This window comes from Somniosus microcephalus, chromosome 5 (assembly GCF_052327205.1).
Source record: "Somniosus microcephalus isolate GS21.2 chromosome 5, FLI_Smic_1.0, whole genome shotgun sequence".
Classification (NCBI taxonomy): Eukaryota; Metazoa; Chordata; class Chondrichthyes; order Squaliformes; family Somniosidae; genus Somniosus; species Somniosus microcephalus.
Window position 1 is genome coordinate 315,788,498 of NC_140991.1, and position 19,856 is coordinate 315,808,353.

The following is a 19,856-nucleotide window of genomic DNA, read 5'->3' on the forward strand; positions in this document are numbered from 1 at the left end:
CTCCATACGAGACCTCGCACCTTCGGGTGCTCCCGAAACACCTCCCTCGCCACCCCCCACTACCCACGCCTACCCCCAGTACGCTTACGTAGCGTACCCGGACGGGCGGGAGGACACAGCCCCCACACGAGATCTCGCACCTTCGGGTGCCCCTGAAACACTACCATTGCCATCCACCACTACCCACAACCCAACCCCGCTAGACGGCATGCCGCAGCCACAGGACCCGTCATTGACCACCCAACCACTCAATGAGACGCCAGATTCAACGTTGGATGCTGCACCATCGCCGCCACCACGACGATCAGGATGGCATACAAGGCCACCTGATAGACTTACTTACACGAACCTTTAGTACACTTCACCCCGCCGGACTCAATTTTAAACAAGGGGTGAATGTGGTAAACCACTGTTATTGTTGTTCACCGTTGTTGTTGCACACTGTTGTACCTATGCATGTCTCTGCTGGCTCCGCCCCTGGCTCCACCCACAGGCCCAGGTATAAAGGTGATTGCCCTGCAGCCCCCTGCCTTCTTGGAACCCAGTCAACCACGAGAGGCATGCTCTGTTCTTTGCTAATAAAAGCCTTTAGTTACTCTCCTAACTCTCCGTCTTTTATGAGTGATTGATAGCGCATCATAAGCTATCCCTCCTCGTCCTTCTTGACTTATCATAGAATGGTTACAGTACAGAAGAGGGCCATTCGGCACGTCGAGCCCGTGCCGACTCAGCTAGTCCCACTCCCCCACCCTTTCCCTGTAGCCCTGCAATTTATTTTCCTTCAGATACATATCCAACTCCCTTTTGAAAGATAAGATTGAGTCTGCCTCCACCACCCTTTCAGGCAGTGCATTCCAGATCTTAACCACACTCTGTGTTTTAAAAAAAAAAAAAAAAAGTTTTTCCTGATGTCTCCTTTGGTTCTTCTGCCAATCACCTTAAATCTGTGTCCTCTGGTTCTCGACCCTTCTGCCAATGGGAACAGTTTCTCTCTATCTACTCTGTCTAGACCCCTCCATGATTTTGAACACCTCTATCAAATCTCCTCTCGATCTTCTCTGCTCTAAGGAGAACAACCCCAGCTTCTCCAGTCTATCCACGTAACTGAAGTCCCTCATTCTTGGAATCATTCTCGTAAATCTTTTCTGCACCTTCTCTAAGGCCTTCACATCCTTCCTAAAGTGCGGTGCCCAGAATTGGACACAGTACTCCAGTTGGGGCCGAACCAGTGTTTTATACAGGTTCATCATAATTTCCACACTTTTGTACTCTACACCTCTATTTATGAAGCCCAGGATCCCATAAGCCTTTTTAACTGCTTTCTCAACCTGCCCTGCCACCTTCAACAATTTATGCACACATACCCCCAGGTCTCTCTGTTCATGCACCCCCTTTAGTTTATATGTCCTCTCATTCTTTCTACCAAAATGCATCACTTCACACTTTTCTGCGTTAAATTTCATCTGCCACGTGTCCGCCCATTTCACCAGCCTGTCTGTCTTCCTGAAGTCTATCACTCTCCTCCTCGTTGTTCACTATACTTCCAAGTTTTGTGTCATCCGCACATTTTGAAATTGTGCCCTGTACACCCATTGTCCAAGTCATTAATATATATCAAGAAAAGCAGTGGTCCTAGAACCGACCCCTGGGGAACACCACTGAATACTTTCCTCCAGTACGAAAAACAACTGTTCACCACTGCTCTCTGTTTCCTGCCACTTAGCCAATTTTGTATCCATGTTGCCACTGGGCTTCAATTTTGCTGGCAAGCCTATTATGTGGAATTTTGTTGAACGCCTTTTGGAAATCCATGTACACTACATCAACCGCATTGCCCTCATCAACCCTCTCTGTTACCTCATCAAAAAACTCGAACAAGTGCGTTAAACACAATTTGCCTCTAATAAATCCATGCTGGCTTTCTTTAATTAATCCACCCCTATCCAAGTGACTGTTAATTTTGTCCCTGATTACTGTTTCTAAAAGCTTCCCCACTACTGAGGTTAAACTGACTGGCCTGTCGTTGCTGGATTAATCTTTACACCCTTTTTTGAACGATGGTGTAACATTTGCAGTTCTCCAGCCCTCTGGCACCACTCCCGTATCTACGGAGGATTGGAATATTATGGCCAGTACCTCCGCGATTTCCGCCCTCAATTACATCAGCATCTTAGGATGCATCTCATTCGCTCCTGGTGATTTATCTACTTTGTAAGCACAGACAGCCTTTCTAATACCGCTTCATCAATTTTTACCCTATCAAGTGCCTCCACATTGAAACTTATCTAGTTGAAAGTATAAAGTTCTGATAGGGCTAGACAGACTGGATGCAGGGAGGATGTTTTCCCTGGCTGGGGGGGGTCTAGAACGAGTGGTCACAGTCTCAGGATACGGGGTAGGACATTTAGGACTGATGAGGAGAAATTTCTTCACTCGGAGGGTGGTGAACCTGTGGAATTCTCTACCACAGAAGGCTGTGGAGACCAAGTCACTGAATATATTTAAGAAGGAGATAGATTGCTAGATGCAAAAGGCATCAAGGGTATGGGGAGAGAGTAGGAATATGGTATTGAGATAGAGGATCAGCCATGATCATAATGAATGGCGGAGCAGGCTCGAAGGGCTGAGCGGCCTACTCCTGCTCCTATTTTTTTTTTCTACTACCTCCCCCTTCACTGCCTATGGCAGCATCCTCTTCCTTGGTGAAGACAGATGCAAAGTACTCATTTAGTACCTCAGCTATAGCCTCTGCCTCCATGCATAGGTCTCCGTTTTGGTCCCTAATCGGCCCCACCCCTCCTCTTACTAACCTTTTACTATTTATATGCCTATAGAAGGTTTTTGGATTACCTTTTATGTTGGCTGCCATTCTATTCTCATATCCTCTCTTTGCCCCTCTTACTTTCTTTTTCACTTCTCTGACCTTTATATATAGCCTGATTCTCAGATGTATTTGCAACCTGACATCTGTTATAGGTGCTATTTTTCTGCTTCATCATATTCTCTCTCAGTTTCATCATCCAGGGAACTCTGATTTTAGTTGTCTGCAGCTTTTGACATGGTTGACAACTCCATCCTTTCCCAACGCCTCTCCACTGTCATCCAGCTGGGTGGGACTGCACTTGCCTGTTTCCATTCTTATCTCTCTCATTACCTGCAACGGCTTCTCTTCCCGCTCCCATATTATTACCTCTGGTGTCCCCCAAGGATCTATCCTTGGCCCCCTCCTATTTCTCAGCTACATGTTGCCCCTTGGCGACATCATCTGAAAACACAGCATCAGTTTCCACATATACGCTGACGACACCCAGCTCTACCTCACCACCACTTCTCTCGACCCCCTCCACCGTCCCTAAATTGTCAGACTGCTTGTCTGACATCTAGTTCTGGATGAGCAGAAATTTTCTCCAATTAAATATTGGAAAGACCGAAGCCATTGTTTTCTGTCCCCGCCACAAACTCCGTCCCCTAGCCACTGACTCCATCCCTCTCCCTAACATCTGTCTCAGGCTGAACCACACTGTTCACAACCTTGGTGTCATATTTGACCCTGAAATGAGCTTCTGACCACATATCTGCAGCATAACTAAGACCACCTATTTCCACCTACGTAACATGACCCGTCTCCGTCCCGCCTCAGCTCATCTGCTGCTGAAACCCTCATCCATGCCGTTGTTATCTTTAGACTTGACTATTCCAACGCACTCCTGGCTGGCCTCCCACATTCTACCCTATGTAAACTTGAGGTCTTCCAAAACTTGGTGCGAGTTAGGACACTGGAAGCCAAGTCCTGTTCACTCATCACCCTCTGTGCTCGCTGGCCTACATTGACTTCCAGTTAAGCAATGTCTCAATTTCAAAATTCTCATCCTTGTTTTCAAATCCCTTTATGGCCTCTCCCCTCCTTACCTCTGTAATCTCCTCCAGCCCCACAACCCCCCCGAGATAGCTGCTCTCCTCTAATTCTGGCCCTCTTGAGCATCCCTGATTATAACCGCCCAACCATTGGTGCCTTCTGTTGCCTAGGCCCTAAGCTCTGGAATTCCCTGCCTCCCTACCTCTCTCTCCTCCTTTAAGACGCTCCTTAAAACCTACCTCTTTGACCAAGCTTTTGGTCATCTGTCCTAATTTCTCCTTAAGTGACTCAGTGTCAAATTTTTTGTCATATACTTCTTTGCAGCCCCTTGGGATGTTTACTACGTTAAAGGTGCTATATAAATTGTTGTTGTTGAGCCTTTTGTGGTAACTAATGGCTTTTAAGTTGGATATCAATCTAGTGCCCCCTGCACCCCCGAATCTTTCCCACTGTGAGGAGTCCAAAACTGGACAAAGTATTCTGGATGAAGCCTAACCAATGTCTTGTACAAGGAGGCTATTGTTCCGTTTTACATTATATTGGATCGTCATAGCAATACATCCTAATACTCATTTGTTTTTGAGAATCAGTACAGCAAGAGTTTACTTATTAAAGCTCTCCACAGCAATGAATGGCTGATGCAGTTGTTAAATCTTTTCTTTAATGTGGTGCACATCTACCCTGTGTGCTTATCAGATTTAAGTCATTCTTACTTGGTAACTAAGTCCAGTGTTAAGTCCTTTTTTTCTACTGATTGCTCCCTAACTTACTATCGAGTCTCTGTTTTAAAAGATCTACCTGCCACAGTCCTCACCCAGTTGAGGATTTTCCTACAGCATTTGATTTCAGACAAAGTAGTGTGGTTTAAAAATTGAGAGAACTTTATATGCATATTGTTCTCTTTCAGATTGTGTCCCAGCGAATTAGCTCGGTGGATTTATCGTGTTGCAGCTTGGAGAATCTCCCAAGTAACCTCTTCTATAGCCAGGACCTGACTCACCTGAACCTCAAACAGAATTTTCTCAAGCAGGTTCCAGGGCCTGGAGCAAATGGAGGCCTGAGTGACCTTCAAAGGTAACCACTTTTTTAAAAAAGTACTTGAATGGTCTTGTACATCATCATTTTGAATATTTAATTATTGTGCTTAAAGGGCATGGAAAGTCTAGATGGAGTGCTTCTGATTCAAAATGTTCCACCTATCTCTATGGTGGAGTGTATATAGTTATAAAACTGCATGACTCCTGATTTTAAAAACATTCTTAATTTTGCTCTCGAACAAATTTTGGAGCATCATGCCCTCCTCAGCTTCTCCAATGGTGTGCCGTACAGGGAGAGGCTATGCGTATCCAGGGGTAGCACCATTCACTGCAATGGGGACATAAGAACATAAGAAATAGGAGCAGGAGTAGGCCATACGGCCCCTCGGGCCTGCTCCGCCATTCAATAGGATCATGGCTGATCCGAATCTAGACTCACGTCCACTTCCCTGCCCTCTGCCCGTAACCCCTAATTCCCTTATCTGCTAGGAAACTGTCTATCTCCATTTTAAATTTATTTAATGTTGCAGCTTCCATAGCTCTCTGGGGTAGCAAATTCCATAGATTTACTACCCTCTGAGTGAAGAAGTTTCTCCTCATCTCAGTTTTGAAAGGGCAGCCCCTTATTCTAAGATTATGCCCCCTAATTCTAGTCTCGCCCATCAGTGGAAACATCCTCACCGCATCCACCCGATCAAGCCCCCTCACAATCTTATATGTTTCGATAAGATCACCTCTCATTCTTCTGAACTCCAATGAGTAGAGTCCCAACCTACTCAACCTTTCCTCATACGTCAACCCCCTCATCTCTGGAATCAACCGAGTGAACCTTCTCTGAACCGCCTCGAGAGCAAGTATATCTTTTCTTAAATATGGAAACCAAAACTGCACGCAGTATTCCAGGTGTGGCCTCACCAATACCCTGTATAACTGAAGCAAGACTTCCCTGTTTGTATACTCCATCCCCCTTGCAATAAAAGCCAAGATTCCATTGGCCTTCCTGATCACCTGCATACTAACTTTTTGTGTTTCATGCACCAGGACCCCCAGATCCCTTTGTACTGTAGCACTTTGTAGTTTCTCTCCATTTAGATAATAACTTGCTCTTTGATTTTTTTCTGCCAAAGTGCATAACCTCACACTTTCCAACATTATATTGCATCTGCCAAATCTCTGCCCACTCACTTAGCCTGTCCATGTCCTTTTGCAGGTTTTTTATGTCCTCCTCACTCACTGCTTTCCCTCCCATCTCTGTATCGTCGGCAAACTTGGATATGTTGCACTCAGTCCCCTCCTCCAAATCGTTAATATAGATTGTAAAGAGTTGGGGTCCCAGCACTGACCCCTGCGGAACACCACTGGTTACTGATTGCCAGCCCGAGAATGAACTATTTATCCCAACTCTTTGTTTTCTGTTAGATAGCCAATCTTCCACCCATGCCAGTATATTGCCCCCAATCCTGTGATTTTTTTTTTATCTTGATCAGTAATCTTTTGTGTGGAACCTTGTCAAATGCCTTTTGGAAGTCCAAATACACTACATTCACTGGTTCCCCTTTATCCACCCTGTATGTTACGTCCTCAAAGAATTCGAGCAAATTTGTCAAACATGACTTCCCCTTCATAAAACCATGCTGACTCTGTCCTATTAAATTATGTTTATCCAAATGCTCTGTTACTGTTTCCTTAATGGACTCCAACATTTTGCCGACCACAGATGTTAGGCTAACTGGTCTATAGTTTCTGGCTTTTTGTCTACTTCCCTTTTTAAATAAGGGTGTTACATTAGCAGTTTTCCAATCTGCCGGGACCTTTCCTGAGTCCAGGGAGTTTTGGAAAATAATCACCAATGCATCCACAATCCCTACCGCCACTTCTCTCAAGACCCTAGGATGTAGGCCATCAGCTCTGGGGGATTTATCCGCCTTAAGTCCCATTATTTTACCGAGTACCATCTCCTTAGTGATTTTAATCGTGTTTAGCTCCTCTTTCTCCCCCCCCCCCCCCCCCCCCCACCCATTGCCCCCTGTTTGTTCAGTGTTGGGATATTTTTAGTGTCCTCTACTGTAAAGACTGATACAAAATATTTGTTCAGCGTCTTTGCCATCTCCATGTTCCCCACCACTAGTTTCCCAGTCCCATCCTCTAAGGGACCAAAGTTCACTTTAGCCACCCTTTTTCTTTTTATATAGCTGTAGAAACTCTTGCTATCTGTTTTTATATTTTTTGCTAGTTTACTTTCATAATCTATCTTCCCTTAATTAATCTTTTTTAGTTATTGTTTGCTGGCTTTTAAATGCTTCCCAATCTTCTATCCTCCCACTAGATTTGGCTACTTTATATGCCCTTGTTTTCAGTCGGATACTATTCTTTATTACTTTACTAAGCCACGGGTGGCTGTCTTTTCTTTTACTCCCCTTTTTCCTCTGGAATATATTTATCTTGAAAGATGTGAAATATCTCCTTGAATGTAGACCACTGCTCTTGTACCGTCTTACACTTTAATCTGTTTTCCCAGTCCACTTTAGTCAATTCTACTCTCATACCTTCATAGTCTCCTTTATTTAAGCTCAGTACGCTGGTTTGAGATGCAACTCTCTCACCCTCAAACTGAATTTGGAATTCAACTATATTATGGTCACTCATTCCAAGGGGATCCTTTACTACGACATTTTTTATTAATCCTGTCTCATTACACAGGACCAGATCTAAGATTGCCTGCCCCCTGGTTGGTTCAGTTACATACTGCTCAAGGAACCCACCCCTAATACACTCTATGAACTCTTCCTCAAGGCTGCCATGCCCAATTTGATTAGTCCAGTCAATATGAAAGTTAAAATCCCCATGATTATAGCTGTTCCCTTATTACAAGCCCCAACTATTTCCTGATTTATACACCGACCAACAGAGTTGCAACTATTAGGAGGCCTATAGACTACGCCCACTAGTGACTTTTTCCCCTTATTATTCCTTATCTCCACCCAAACTGTTTCGCTATCCTGATCCTTTGACCCAATACCATTTCTGACTATTGCAGTGATTCCATCCTTGATTAACATAGCAACCCCACCTCCCTTTCCTTCCTGTCTGTCCTTCCTAATTGTCAAATACCCTTGTATGTTTAGTTTCCAGTCATGATCATCTTGCAGCCATGTATCCGTAGTGGCCACCAGATCATACCCATGTGTAGTTATTTGTACCGTCAACTCGTCTATTTTGTTACGAATGCTGCGTGCATTCAGATAAAGAACTTTTAAATATGTTTTCTGACAATTTATTCCTGCTTTTACCCCCTTTACTACTTTACCATTATACATTCTGTCCCTTCCTGACACGCTCTGGTTTTTAATTCCCCCACTGCTACCTTGCTCTATTGCCTTCTCCGCTGTCATTTTTATTTTTCGCTCTCTTAAAACCTCCCCCCCACTAATTAGTTTAAAGCCCTCTCTACAGCCCTAGTTATTTGATTCGCCAGGACTCTAGTCCCAGCACTGGCCAAGTGAAGTCCGTCCCAACGGAACAGCTCTCTCTTGTCCCAGTACTGATGCCAGTGTCCCAAGAAGCAAAACCCATTTCTCCCACACCAGTCTTTGAGCCACGCATTTAACTCTGATTTTATTTACCCTAGCCAAATTTGCTTGTGGCTCAGGTAGTAATCCAGAGATTATTACCCTTGTGGTTCTGCTTTTTAATTTGGCCCCTAGCTGCTCATACTCCCTCAGCAGAACCTCTTTCCTTGTCCTATCTATGTCGTTGGTACCAACATGGACCACGACAACTGGATCCTCCCCCTCCCACTCCCAAGTTTCTCTCCAGCCCAGAGGAGATGTCCTTAACCCTGGCACCGGGCAGGCAACACAGCCTTCGTGACTCTCGCTCTCGGCTGCAAAGAACTCTATCTATCCCCCTAACGATACTATCCCCTACCACTACAACATTTCTTTTAACTCCCCCCACTTGAATGGCCCCCCGCTCCACGGTGCTGTGGCCAGGTTGCTCATCCTCCCCGCAGTCCCCGTTCCCATCCTCACAAGGAGTAAGAGCCTCAAACCTGTTGGACAAGAGCAAGGGCTGCGGCTCCTCCAACACTACCTCCTGGATCCCCGTACCTGCCTCACTTCTAGTCACACCATCCTGACCCTGGCCACGGACTACATCTAAATTAATTAATCTAATTGGTGTGACTACTTCCTGGAACACAGAGTCCAGGTAACTCTCCCCCTCCCTGATGTGCAGGAACTGACTTAGACTGACCTGTCCTCAAAGTTCTGCACTAGCAGGAAAAGCGGCAGCACCCTGCTAGCAGAGCATTTAAGGGAAAAAAAAAATCTAAGGGCAGTGCTTTCTATTCACAGTATTCCTTGTTGCTGTATGAACATAAGAACACAATAATTAGGAGCAGGAATCGGCCATACGACCCCTTGAGCCTTCTCCACCTGTCAATAAGATCATGGCTGATCTTCTACCTCAATTCCACTTTCCCGCCTGATCCCTCATATCCCTTGATTCCCTTAATATCCAAAAATCAATCTATCTCGGCCTTGAATATACTCAACGACTCAGTATCCACAGTCCTCTAGGGTAGAGAATTCCAAAGATTCACAACCCTCTGAGTGAAGAAATTCCTCCTCATCTCAGTCTTAAATAGCCGACGCCTTATACCGAGACTATGGAAAAAGTATTGGTTATGAAAATATCCAATAGAAAATATTAAATTTGTTGCCTAAGAGACGCCCATGATTTTCTCTCCTCCTCCTCCATACGTCTACCTCGTAATCTCCCACACATCCCTCCACCTGCTTAGCACCCACCTTTGTGACTTCAAATCAGTGGGTCGTGCTTGTTTGCAACCAGAGGAGGAGGAGCTCTTGTGTGAAATAGGGATGGGGGTTTGGAGGAGGGAGAGGAAGAACAAAAGAAAACCATCGGAGATGAAAATTAAAAATCCAGGCTTTGATGAACAAATGGGTCATGCAGTTGTGCACGATGATTGATTATGTGGTTAGGCTGTGATAGAATCTTCACTCTGCTGTACATCTGTAACATTTTGGCTTTTTCCCTTTGTATGTCAATTCTGCTAGTGATGCAGTCTTAATAGATCGGTTGAGGTCAATTGGGAGTGGGGAAGATTTTCATTTTAGAGTGCTGTTTCACAACCAGTAGCATTTACTTTGTGATCAAGGCCATTTTGGCTTTTTTTCCTTAGTGTTTTGTTCCTCTGAATTTCTTCTCTCATTTTGTCTTAATCTGTTGTGCTCACTATTTATTTTCAGTGGCAGCTCTCTGGCCTGCTTTGATTTGGCCTCAGGACCTTCTAATGAAAGGGTGGCTATTAGTGGCTTTCATATTCAATAATCCTGATATTTTAATTAATTTTTAAGATTCTTTTACTTTTTTTATGTTCTCTTCATTAATTACCTCCATGAAAGCAGATTGCAGTTGTGCATTAGGAAAGTAGCATGTCATTTCCAACATAGAACATTGAAAAACAGCTGATATGTACAAATGAATAAATTCAGCACTGAACTGAAAGCAAATGTACTTCTGATCTAGCTATGATCAAAGCTTGGCAATTGCATTTTGATCTTAGATTTTCACAAGTCACTTTTTACATCCTTGCATCATCTTTTAACTTAATCAGAATTATTAATATTTTATTCAGTCCTATCATAAATTGGTGTATAACTCTTAAAAATTTTTTTTTTTATAACGATATGGTCATACGAACATAAGAAATAGGAGCAGGAATAGGCCTCGAGCCTGCTCCATCATTCAATAAGATCATGGCTGATCTTGGGCTCAAAGCCACTTCCCTGCCCGCTCCCCATAACCCTTGACTCCCTTATCTTGCAAAAATCTGTCTATCTCCACCTTAAATGTATTTAATGACCCAGCCTCCACGGCTCTCTGGGGCAGAGAATTCCACAGATTTACGACCCTCATTCCTCCTCATCTCAGTCCTAAAAGGGCGACCCTTTATTCTGAAACTATGCCCCCGAGTTCTAGATTTCCCCACGAGGGGAAACATCCTCTCTGCATCTACCTTGTCGAGCCCCCTCAGTATCTTATGATTCAATAAGATCACCTCTCATTCTTCTAAATTCCAATGAGTATAGACTCAACCTTTCTTCATAAGTCAACCCCCTCAACTCTGGACTTAACCTAGTGAATCGTCTCTGAACTGCCTCCAATGCAAGTATATCCTTCCTTAAATAAGGAGATCAAAACTGTATGCAGTACTCAAGGTGTGGCCTCACCAATACCCTGTACAGTTGTAGCAGGACTTCCATGCTTTTATACTCCAACCCCCTTGCAATAAAGGCCAATATTCCATTTGCCTTCCTGATTACTTGCTGTACCTGCATGCTAACATTTTGTGTTTCATGCACAAGGACCCCCAGGTCCCTTTGAACTGTAGCATTTGTAAAATCTCTCCATTTAAATAATTTGCTTTTTTTATTTTTCCTGCCAAAGTGGATAACCTCGCATTTCCCACATTATACTCCATCTGCCAAATGTTTGCCCACTCACTTAGCCTGTCTATATCCCTTTTGCAGGTTCTTTGAGTCCTCTGCACAACTTGCTTTCCCAACCATCTTTGTATCATCTGCAAACTTGGCTACATTACACTCGATCCCTTCATCCAAGTCATTAATGTCGATTGTAAATAGTTGAGGCCCCAGCACTGATCCGTGTGGCACCCCACTAGTTACCGTTTGCCAGCACCATTTATTCGGACTCTCTGCTTTCTGTTAGCCAATTCTCTATCCATGCTAATATATTATCCCCAACTCAGTGAGCTCTTATCTTATGCAGTAACCTTTTATGTGGCACCTTATCGAATGCCTTCTGGAAATCCAAATGCACCACATCCACTAGCTCACCTTTGTCCACCCTGCTCGTTACATCCTCAAAGAACTCCAGCAAATTTGTTAAACATGATTTCCTTTCCATAAAACCATGCTGACTCTGCTTGACTGCATTATGATTTTCCAAATGCCCTGCTACCGCTTCCTTAATGAAGGACTCCAGCATTTTCCCAATGACAGATGTTAGGCTAACTGGTCTATAGTTTCCTGCTTTCTGTCTCCCTCCTCTTAAATAGAGGCGTTACATTTGTGGTTTTCCAATCAGCTGGGACCTCTCCAGAGTCCAGGGAATTTTGGTATATTGCAACCAATGCGTCCACTATCTCTGCAGCCACTTCTTTTAAGACCCTGGGATGCAGGCCATCTGGTCCAGGCGACTTGTTGTCTTTTAGTCCCATTATTTCACTAAGAACTTTTTCCTTAGTGATAGTAATTGTCTTTAGTTCCCCCCCTCCCTGTGGCCCCTTGATTATCTATTATTGGGATGTTGTTAGTGTCTTCTACCGTGAAGACAGATACAAAATATTTGTTCAGAGTCTCTGCCATTTCCCCGTCCCCCATTATTAATTCCCCATTCTCATCCTCTAAGGGATCAATGTTTACTTTAGCTACTCTCTTCCTTTTTATATACCTGTAGAAGCTCTTACTATCTGTTTTAATATTTCTTGCCAGTTTACTCTCGTAATTCATCATCTCTCTTTTAGTCATCCTTTGCTGGTTTTTAAAAATTTCCCAATCCTCTGGCTTCCCACCAATCTTGGCAACATTGTATGCCTTCATTTTCAATTTGATACCATCCTTTACTTCCTTCGTTAGCCACGGATGGTGCTCCCTTCTCTTAAAATCTTTCTTTCTCACTGGAATATATTTCTGTTGAGAGTTATGAAATATCTCCTTAAATGTCCACCACTGCATTTCAACTGTCTTACCTTTTAATTTATTTTTCCAGTCCACTTTTGCCAGTTCTGCCCTCATGCCATTGTAATTGCCTTTGTTTAAGATCAGGACACTGGTTTGAGATACAACTTTCTCACCCTCCAACTGAATTTGAAATTCAACCATGTTATGATCACTCTTACCTAGAGGATCCTTTACTATGAGATCATTTATTAATTCTGTCTCATTGCACAGTACCAGATCCAAGATAGCCTGCTCCCTGGTTGGTTCCATTACGTACTGTTCTAGAGTTCAGTCTAAATACAAATTAGCAAAAAATTACTATGTTTACATTATCCTGCACTGAAAACTATATTGGTAGATGCGATTTGACTATATTTTTCTTTACCAACCACCTTTCCATCTTCCAACCTCCTTTCTATCTTCCAACCACCTTTCCATCTTCCAACCACCTTTCCATCTTCCAACCACCATCTTTGTCCCTTATAGGTGTCAGCCGTGGCTCAGTGAAAGCACTCTGGTCGTGCGTTAAAGCCCCACTCCTGAGACATGAGCACATAATCTAGGCTGGCAGTTCAGTGCAGTACTGAGGGAGTGTTGCACTGTCGTAGGTGCCGTCTTCAGTATGAGATGTGAAACCAAGGCGCCGTCTGTCCTCTAGTGGCCGTTCAAGATCCCACGGCACTATTTGAATAAGAGCAGGGGAGTTCTCCCCCTGTGTCCTGGCCAATATTTATCCCTCAAACATCACCTAAAACAGATGATCTGGTGGTCATTTATTTCATTACTGTTTGTGGGAGCTTGCTGTGCGCAAATTGGCTGCCACGTTTCCCTACATTTCAACAGTGACTACACTTCAAAAGTGCTTCATTGGCTGTAAAGTGCTTTGGGATGTTCTGAGGTCATGAAAGGTGCTATGTAAATTCAAGTTCTTTCTTTAATTATATTCTCCTGAAAGTACATTCTTGCTGGGGTTACTGTTCCACAGGCACCTCCAGTACCCCTTCTGAGTGGCCATTCTTTGTGTGAACCCCTAGACAGCGAGTATCGGCAGAGTTTTTCACTGTAGGCACAACTTTTTCACTGCACTGGTCAATCAAACTGAAAGTCTAAGCTCGGTTCTCTAAATTCTCTAAATATTTTATTAGTCCGATCTAAACAGACGTAACGGAGCTGGCGTTTAAAATTCTTGCCATAGTACTAATTAATTGAAAACTGAAGTCGAATAATTGAGTCTCTGCAATGTTGGCATTGATTTATTGCAGCATTCATTTATTTGAGGAGGTGTTGAGAGAAAGATGGATCAAAATATTTTGACGTGATTTTGGTTTTGGGCAGTGTGTAGACTGTCAGGATTTTTGAACTTAGAAGAGCTCATAGTGATTATATGTTTTTAGGTTTTTTTTTCATTCAAATATAATATTTATCTTGTTTTTTAAATGTTGCACTCTTGCGTTGAGTTATATTCCAATGCAGTCTCCTATGTTCGCAAAATTATAGAATGGTTACAGCACAGAAGGCGGCCATTCGGCCCATCAAGCCCATGCCGGCTCTCTGCAACAACACCTCAATTAGTCCCACTCCTCACCCTTTACCCGTAGCCCTGCAAATTTCTTTCCTTCAGGTACTTATCCAACTCCCTTTTGAAAGTCTGCCTCCACCACCCTTTCAGACAGCTCATTCCAGATCCTAACCACTCACTGCGTAAAAAAGTTTTTTCTTCTGTCACCTTTTGGTTCTTTTGCCAATCACCTTAAATCTGTGTCCTCTGGTTCTCGACCCCTCTGCCAATGGAAACAGTTTCTCTCTATCCACTCAGTCCAGACCCTTCATGATTTTGTACAGCCAGCCTTTCTAGTACCTCGTCTTTATCAATTGTTATGTTGCATTGCTCCACACCACAACACAATCAAATAAAGAAAACGGTTCCAGATTATTGCAGTCTGTTAAAAGAAAAGACTTGCATTTATACGACGCCTTTCACGTCCACCAGACATCCCAAAGTGCTTTACAGCCAATGAAGAACTTTTTGAAGTGTAGTCACTATTGTAATGTGGGAAATGCGGCAGCCAATTTGCGCACAGCAAGCTCCCACAAACAGCAATGTGATAACGACCAGATAATCTGTTTTAGTGATGTTGGTTGAGGGATAAATATTGGCCAGGACACCAGGGATAACTCCCTTGCTCCTCTTCGAAATAGTGCCATGGGATCTTTTACATCCACCTGAGAGCAGACTGGGCCTCGGTTTAACGTCTCATCCAAAAAACGACACCTCCGACAGTGCAGCACTCCCTCAGTACCGCACTAGAGTGTCGGCCTAGATTTTTGTGCTCAAGCCCCTGGAGTCGGACTTAAACCCACAACCTTCTGACTCCGAGGTGAGCGTGCTACCCACTGAGCCATGACTGACCTTAAGTAATATAAAGCTACACGTTGGAGCTGGGTTAAAGTTTTAGGTCCACAGTTAGCAAAATACAAATGGCTCTCCCCATTATAAAGGTTGTATGTGAAGGCTAGTCCGAATCAGCCGTGTGGAATTATGTGCTGGCAGTTTTCAGATATTGTAAGGGGGAGGTGGGAGAGGAGGTTAATTTGCTTTGTAACATGCATGGGTCGAGGGAAGAGAAAATCTCCTGCCGTCTGCTATTGAGGACCTTGAACTGGATGAAGTAGTACGTGATTGAAGTGCCACTGCTGTTGATTGGTATTCTCTTCACTGGAGTGCTGTTTCTGTCTGCTGCTGTACCACCATGTTTAGGCTGAGCAATTTCACCTGCTGTGAAATATTTATCAGTGACCTTTTCAAATGTATTTTTGCACTCTGTCTAAAGTGCTCTAAAAACCGTGTCAGTTCGCTGCTGGCGATGTTCATGCTTTCAGTGCTTTAAGCATACCACCACATATTACTGTGTTTAGAAACCTCACTGATTACACCCTGCAACATTTTGAAATTGAAGGAGCATCGGATCGAAATGAAAGGAAAAGCTGCTTGCATCTGTGAAGTTCTGGCTGCGCAACGTCTGTAGATTTTCTACCAGGGCCTATTCTTAAAGTGGAATAAACCCTACTTACCCGCATAAGAGATTAGCGTGCAAAGTTAAAGCACATGGGATTGGGGGTAAGGTACTGACTTGGATAGAGAACTGGTTGGTAGACAGGAAGCAAAGAGTTGGAATAAACGGGCCTTTTTCCGAGTGGCAGGCAGTGACTAGTGGGGTACCGCAGGGATCGGTGCTAGGACCCCAGCTATTCACAATATATATTAATGATCTAGACGAGGGAACTAGATGTAATATCTCCAAGTTTGCAGACGACACAGAGCTGGGTGGGCGTGTGTGCTGTGAGGAGGATGCAGAGAAACTCCAGTATGATTTGGACAGGTTGGGTGATTGGGCAGATGCAGTATAATGTGGATAAATGCGAGGTTATCCACTTTGGTGGCAAAAACAGGAAGGCAGATTATTATCTGAATGGCAATAGATTGGGAGAAGGGGAAGTGCAACGAGACCTGGGTGTCCTTGTGCACCAGTCGCTGAAGGTAAGCATGCAGGTGCAGCAGGCGGTTAAGAAGGCAAATGGCATGTTGGCCTTCGTAGCGAGAGGATTCGAGTACAGGAGCAAGGATGTCTTGCTGCAGTTGTACAGGGCCTTGGTTAGACCACACCTTGAGTATTGTGTGCAGTTTTAGTTGTCTTATCTGAGGAAGGATGTTCTTGCCATGGAGGGAGTGCAGCGAAGATTTACCAGACTGATACCTGGGATGGCAGGGATGATGTATGAGGAGAGATTGGGGTCGATTGGGTTTATATTCGCTGGAGTTTAGAAAAATGAGAGGGGATCTCATTGAAACTTATAAAATTCTAACAGGACTAGACAGACTAGATGCAGGAAGGATGTTCCCGATGGCGGGGGAGTCCAGAACCAGGGGTCACAGTCTAAGGATAAAGGGTAAGCCATTTAGGACAGAGATGAGGCAGAATTTCTTCACCCAGAGAGTGGTGAACCTGTGGAATTGTCTACCACACAAGGCAGTAGAGACCAATTCATTAAATATATTCAAGAAGGAGTTGGATATATTTCTTAAGGCTAAAGGGATCAAGGGGTATGGGGAGAAGGCAGGGACAGGGTACTGAATTTGGATGATCAGCCATGATCTCATTGAATGGCGGAGCAGGCTCGAGGGGCCGAATGGCCTACTCCTGCTCCTATCTTCTATGTCTATGTCTATACACATTTCCTAGCATCTTTTGAAAAGTCCCCAATTACATGAATGTAATTTTCTTCAAAAGAAAAATACTGAATATAGATGTAATAATACGATGCAACGCTGTAATAATATATGGTTCACTCAGTCAGAAATGTCAGACAACTGATCATTTTCCCCTTTGAGAAACAACAACAATAACTTGCATTTACTGTATAAAGCACCTTTAACGTACAGGAAATGTCCCAAGGCGCTTCAAAGGAGCGTTATCAGACAAAATTTGACACCGAGCCACAGAGATATTGGGACAGGTGACCAAAAACTTGGTCAAAGACGTAGCTTTTAAGGAGCAACTTACTAAATCCTACTGACTTCACATAAACCCTGCTTTATTGCAGAAGGGTGTGCTTTTTTTAAAATACTGCTTACATGAAGACTATTTTTCTAGTATTTTATGAGAATGTGTATTCTCTTAACCCGTTTTTACAATTCTTTATTGTGGGATCACATAATATTTTACCAGTTGCTCCCTGTTCCTACTTTGCACATTGTATATTTACAGGAGGGCTCCACGGCTTTGTTATTGTAACACTGCTGTTACATGATTGTCCATGGGTTCATTGGTTCAGTGCAATTTTGTTCAGAATTGCTTATTCGTTTTCTGTTAATGGTTTCAGACTTCAAGGTTGTCCATAACTGCTCAAGCTGTGTTCTAATCAGCCATCCCATCAGGAGGGCAAGGCTGAACATCAATCTTTCCTGGATGGAGATGGGTGGATAGATTTATTGTTTTTCATATAGTCACAATATGCTCCTGCCATTTGGAAAATATCGACAGTAGAGATTTTTAAAAAAAAAAGTAATTTTTTTTTTCATCAATTGTAATGATGTGGCTTCCTACATGGATGTCTCTCGAAAGGATTGCTTTCAGTACCAACTTAATTTGTACCTTGCAGCATAGGGCGTGTTTCATTGAACCCTCCGCAATACTGTGAAATTGTGAAGCTGCCGTTTATAGAAATAAATCAAAAAAACTCTTTAAAAGCTTGTAACGTACAAAGCAATTTTTATAACCTTCAAGTAATGAAAAGACAAAAAAAATGTTTTTGCAGAGTGTTCCACTGAAAGAAATTAATCAGCAAGCTGTGGGTAGAGTGTAAGCACACGAGATGTATATCTGGATGTGTTTTAAGCCCTACCCCACAGTGTGTAGGATGACAGTTGTGTCATATCGGCCTTAGTATGGTTTGGCAGTGGTCCAGTTTGCAAAGTACCTCTGTTGCTATAATTAGCTGATTTCTATTTTTAACAAGCCTTATTTGAAAAGGCAGTGAGTAATATAGAACCGGATCTCTAATGCTGGGAAGTCCGTGAATAGGCGGTGCACACACCCGCCCCCCCCCCCCCACCTCCCCAGAGGGTCTGGAAATAGGTGGGTGGGCAGCCAGCCCTCAACTGAGGAATGGTGAGCATTGTATGGAGATCCAAAATTAAGGGAGAGGAAAAGTCTTGAAAATAACTGTCAGGAAAAAAGGTTCTGAGTAATATTCAGCCCAGTGCTATACTGTTTGACCTATGACCTCTAACGTCAAGCTGCTGTTTTACATTTTCCTTCACCCCCACCCCCATTCTTAAATTTGTGCTACAGGTTCTTGAAGCTGAAAAGTTTAAATCTGTCCAATAATCACATGGGAGAATTTCCAGTTGCTGTTTGTGATATTCCAACCCTTTCGGAACTCAACCTTTCCTGCAACGCCCTGCGATCTATCCCTTCAGCAGTTAGCAGCATGGATAAGTAAGTACTGGGGTCCAATGCAAAAATTTGACGCAACATTTTTATGTATAATCATTGCAGGAAACTCTCGATTTACCGGCACCTAAATAACCGGAAATCTCAGTTAACCGGCAAAATTCAGGAGTAGGTTCAGGTAAGTTTTATTACTTGCCTTCCTCAATCTGTTGCTGTGCAAGGGTGTGGCTGCAGCTGTTGCTAAGCTACAGAGACGCTTGGAGCTTGTGGCCATTGTTCTGAACCTGTTGCTAAGCAACAGGGTTTGTTGCTTTATACGGAGCTCTCCGCTCCGTATCTTTTACTATAGCTTTCGGTTATCCGGAATTGTTGATGAACCGGCGTCCCGTCGGTGCCGGTTAAAAAAAAGTTTCCTGTAATTGGTTCAGCATTTTGCTCTTGAAGGGGGAACAGAAAGACCTTGCAAAGCAAGAGCCTCCAATTAAGCTTTGATGCTGGGCAGAAAGACTGATGGCTGTTCTTTTCCCTCCCCTCCTTTTTTTGAAATTCAGCCTGCAGACATTTTTACTGGATGGCAACTGTCTCGGTTCTCTGCCCCCGGAGCTGGGGAGCCTGCAGCAGCTGAGCTACCTGGGCCTTTCCTTCAACGAATTCAGAAACATTCCAGTGGTTCTGGCGAATCTGACCTCTGTGGAGAAACTTTGTATGTCGGGCAACTACTTGGAGACGCTGTGCCTGCAAAGTTTGTGCAGAATATCTCACATCAAACAAGTGGATTTAAGGTAGTTTCTTTTGCAAATTCGGCTGGGTTAACACATTTACAGGATTCGTCACAATACAAATCCATTTTCCTATTCTGAGTAAAACAAAGGCAACTAACAGCAAATGTGTTTGCATCCCTCTGAATCAGTAGAACGATCTAACATGTTGGTTTGAACTCTAGATTGCGTTAACCTCGACCTTTTCTGTCTGCATTGATAGTTTTGTTTTGTGTGCCAAAGGGCTGCTTTTATGAATGAAATTCAACAAGCATTATTCTCGGTAGTTAACATTAAATGCAGTGATTTGTGACTTTATTTGAGATCCTATGTACACAATAATGTTGACTCCTTGCACAAGATAGTGTTACTAAATGCGACCCAGCGTGTAATCCTTCAGGCTTTTCTGACTAAACATTTCTAATTTGTTTCACTGAGGAGTTTTCTGCAGAAACATTCACAAGATTGTATGAAATCTATTT

At 43.4% G+C, this 19,856-nt stretch overlaps 1 protein-coding gene across 2 annotated transcripts in view; it reads left to right on the forward strand.

The window, feature by feature from the left end:
* The window catches only part of phlpp1 (PH domain and leucine rich repeat protein phosphatase 1), a 185,879-nt gene that overhangs the window by 134,702 nt on the left and 31,321 nt on the right, over nucleotides 1-19,856 (forward strand). For both annotated transcript variants that reach the window (XM_085989276.1, XM_085989277.1), the window contains exons 4-6: nucleotides 4,764-4,930; nucleotides 18,515-18,661; nucleotides 19,168-19,398. In XM_085989276.1, the coding sequence (XP_085845402.1) occupies nucleotides 4,764-4,930; nucleotides 18,515-18,661; nucleotides 19,168-19,398 (545 nt within the window). The remainder of the gene's footprint in view (nucleotides 1-4,763; nucleotides 4,931-18,514; nucleotides 18,662-19,167; nucleotides 19,399-19,856) is intronic.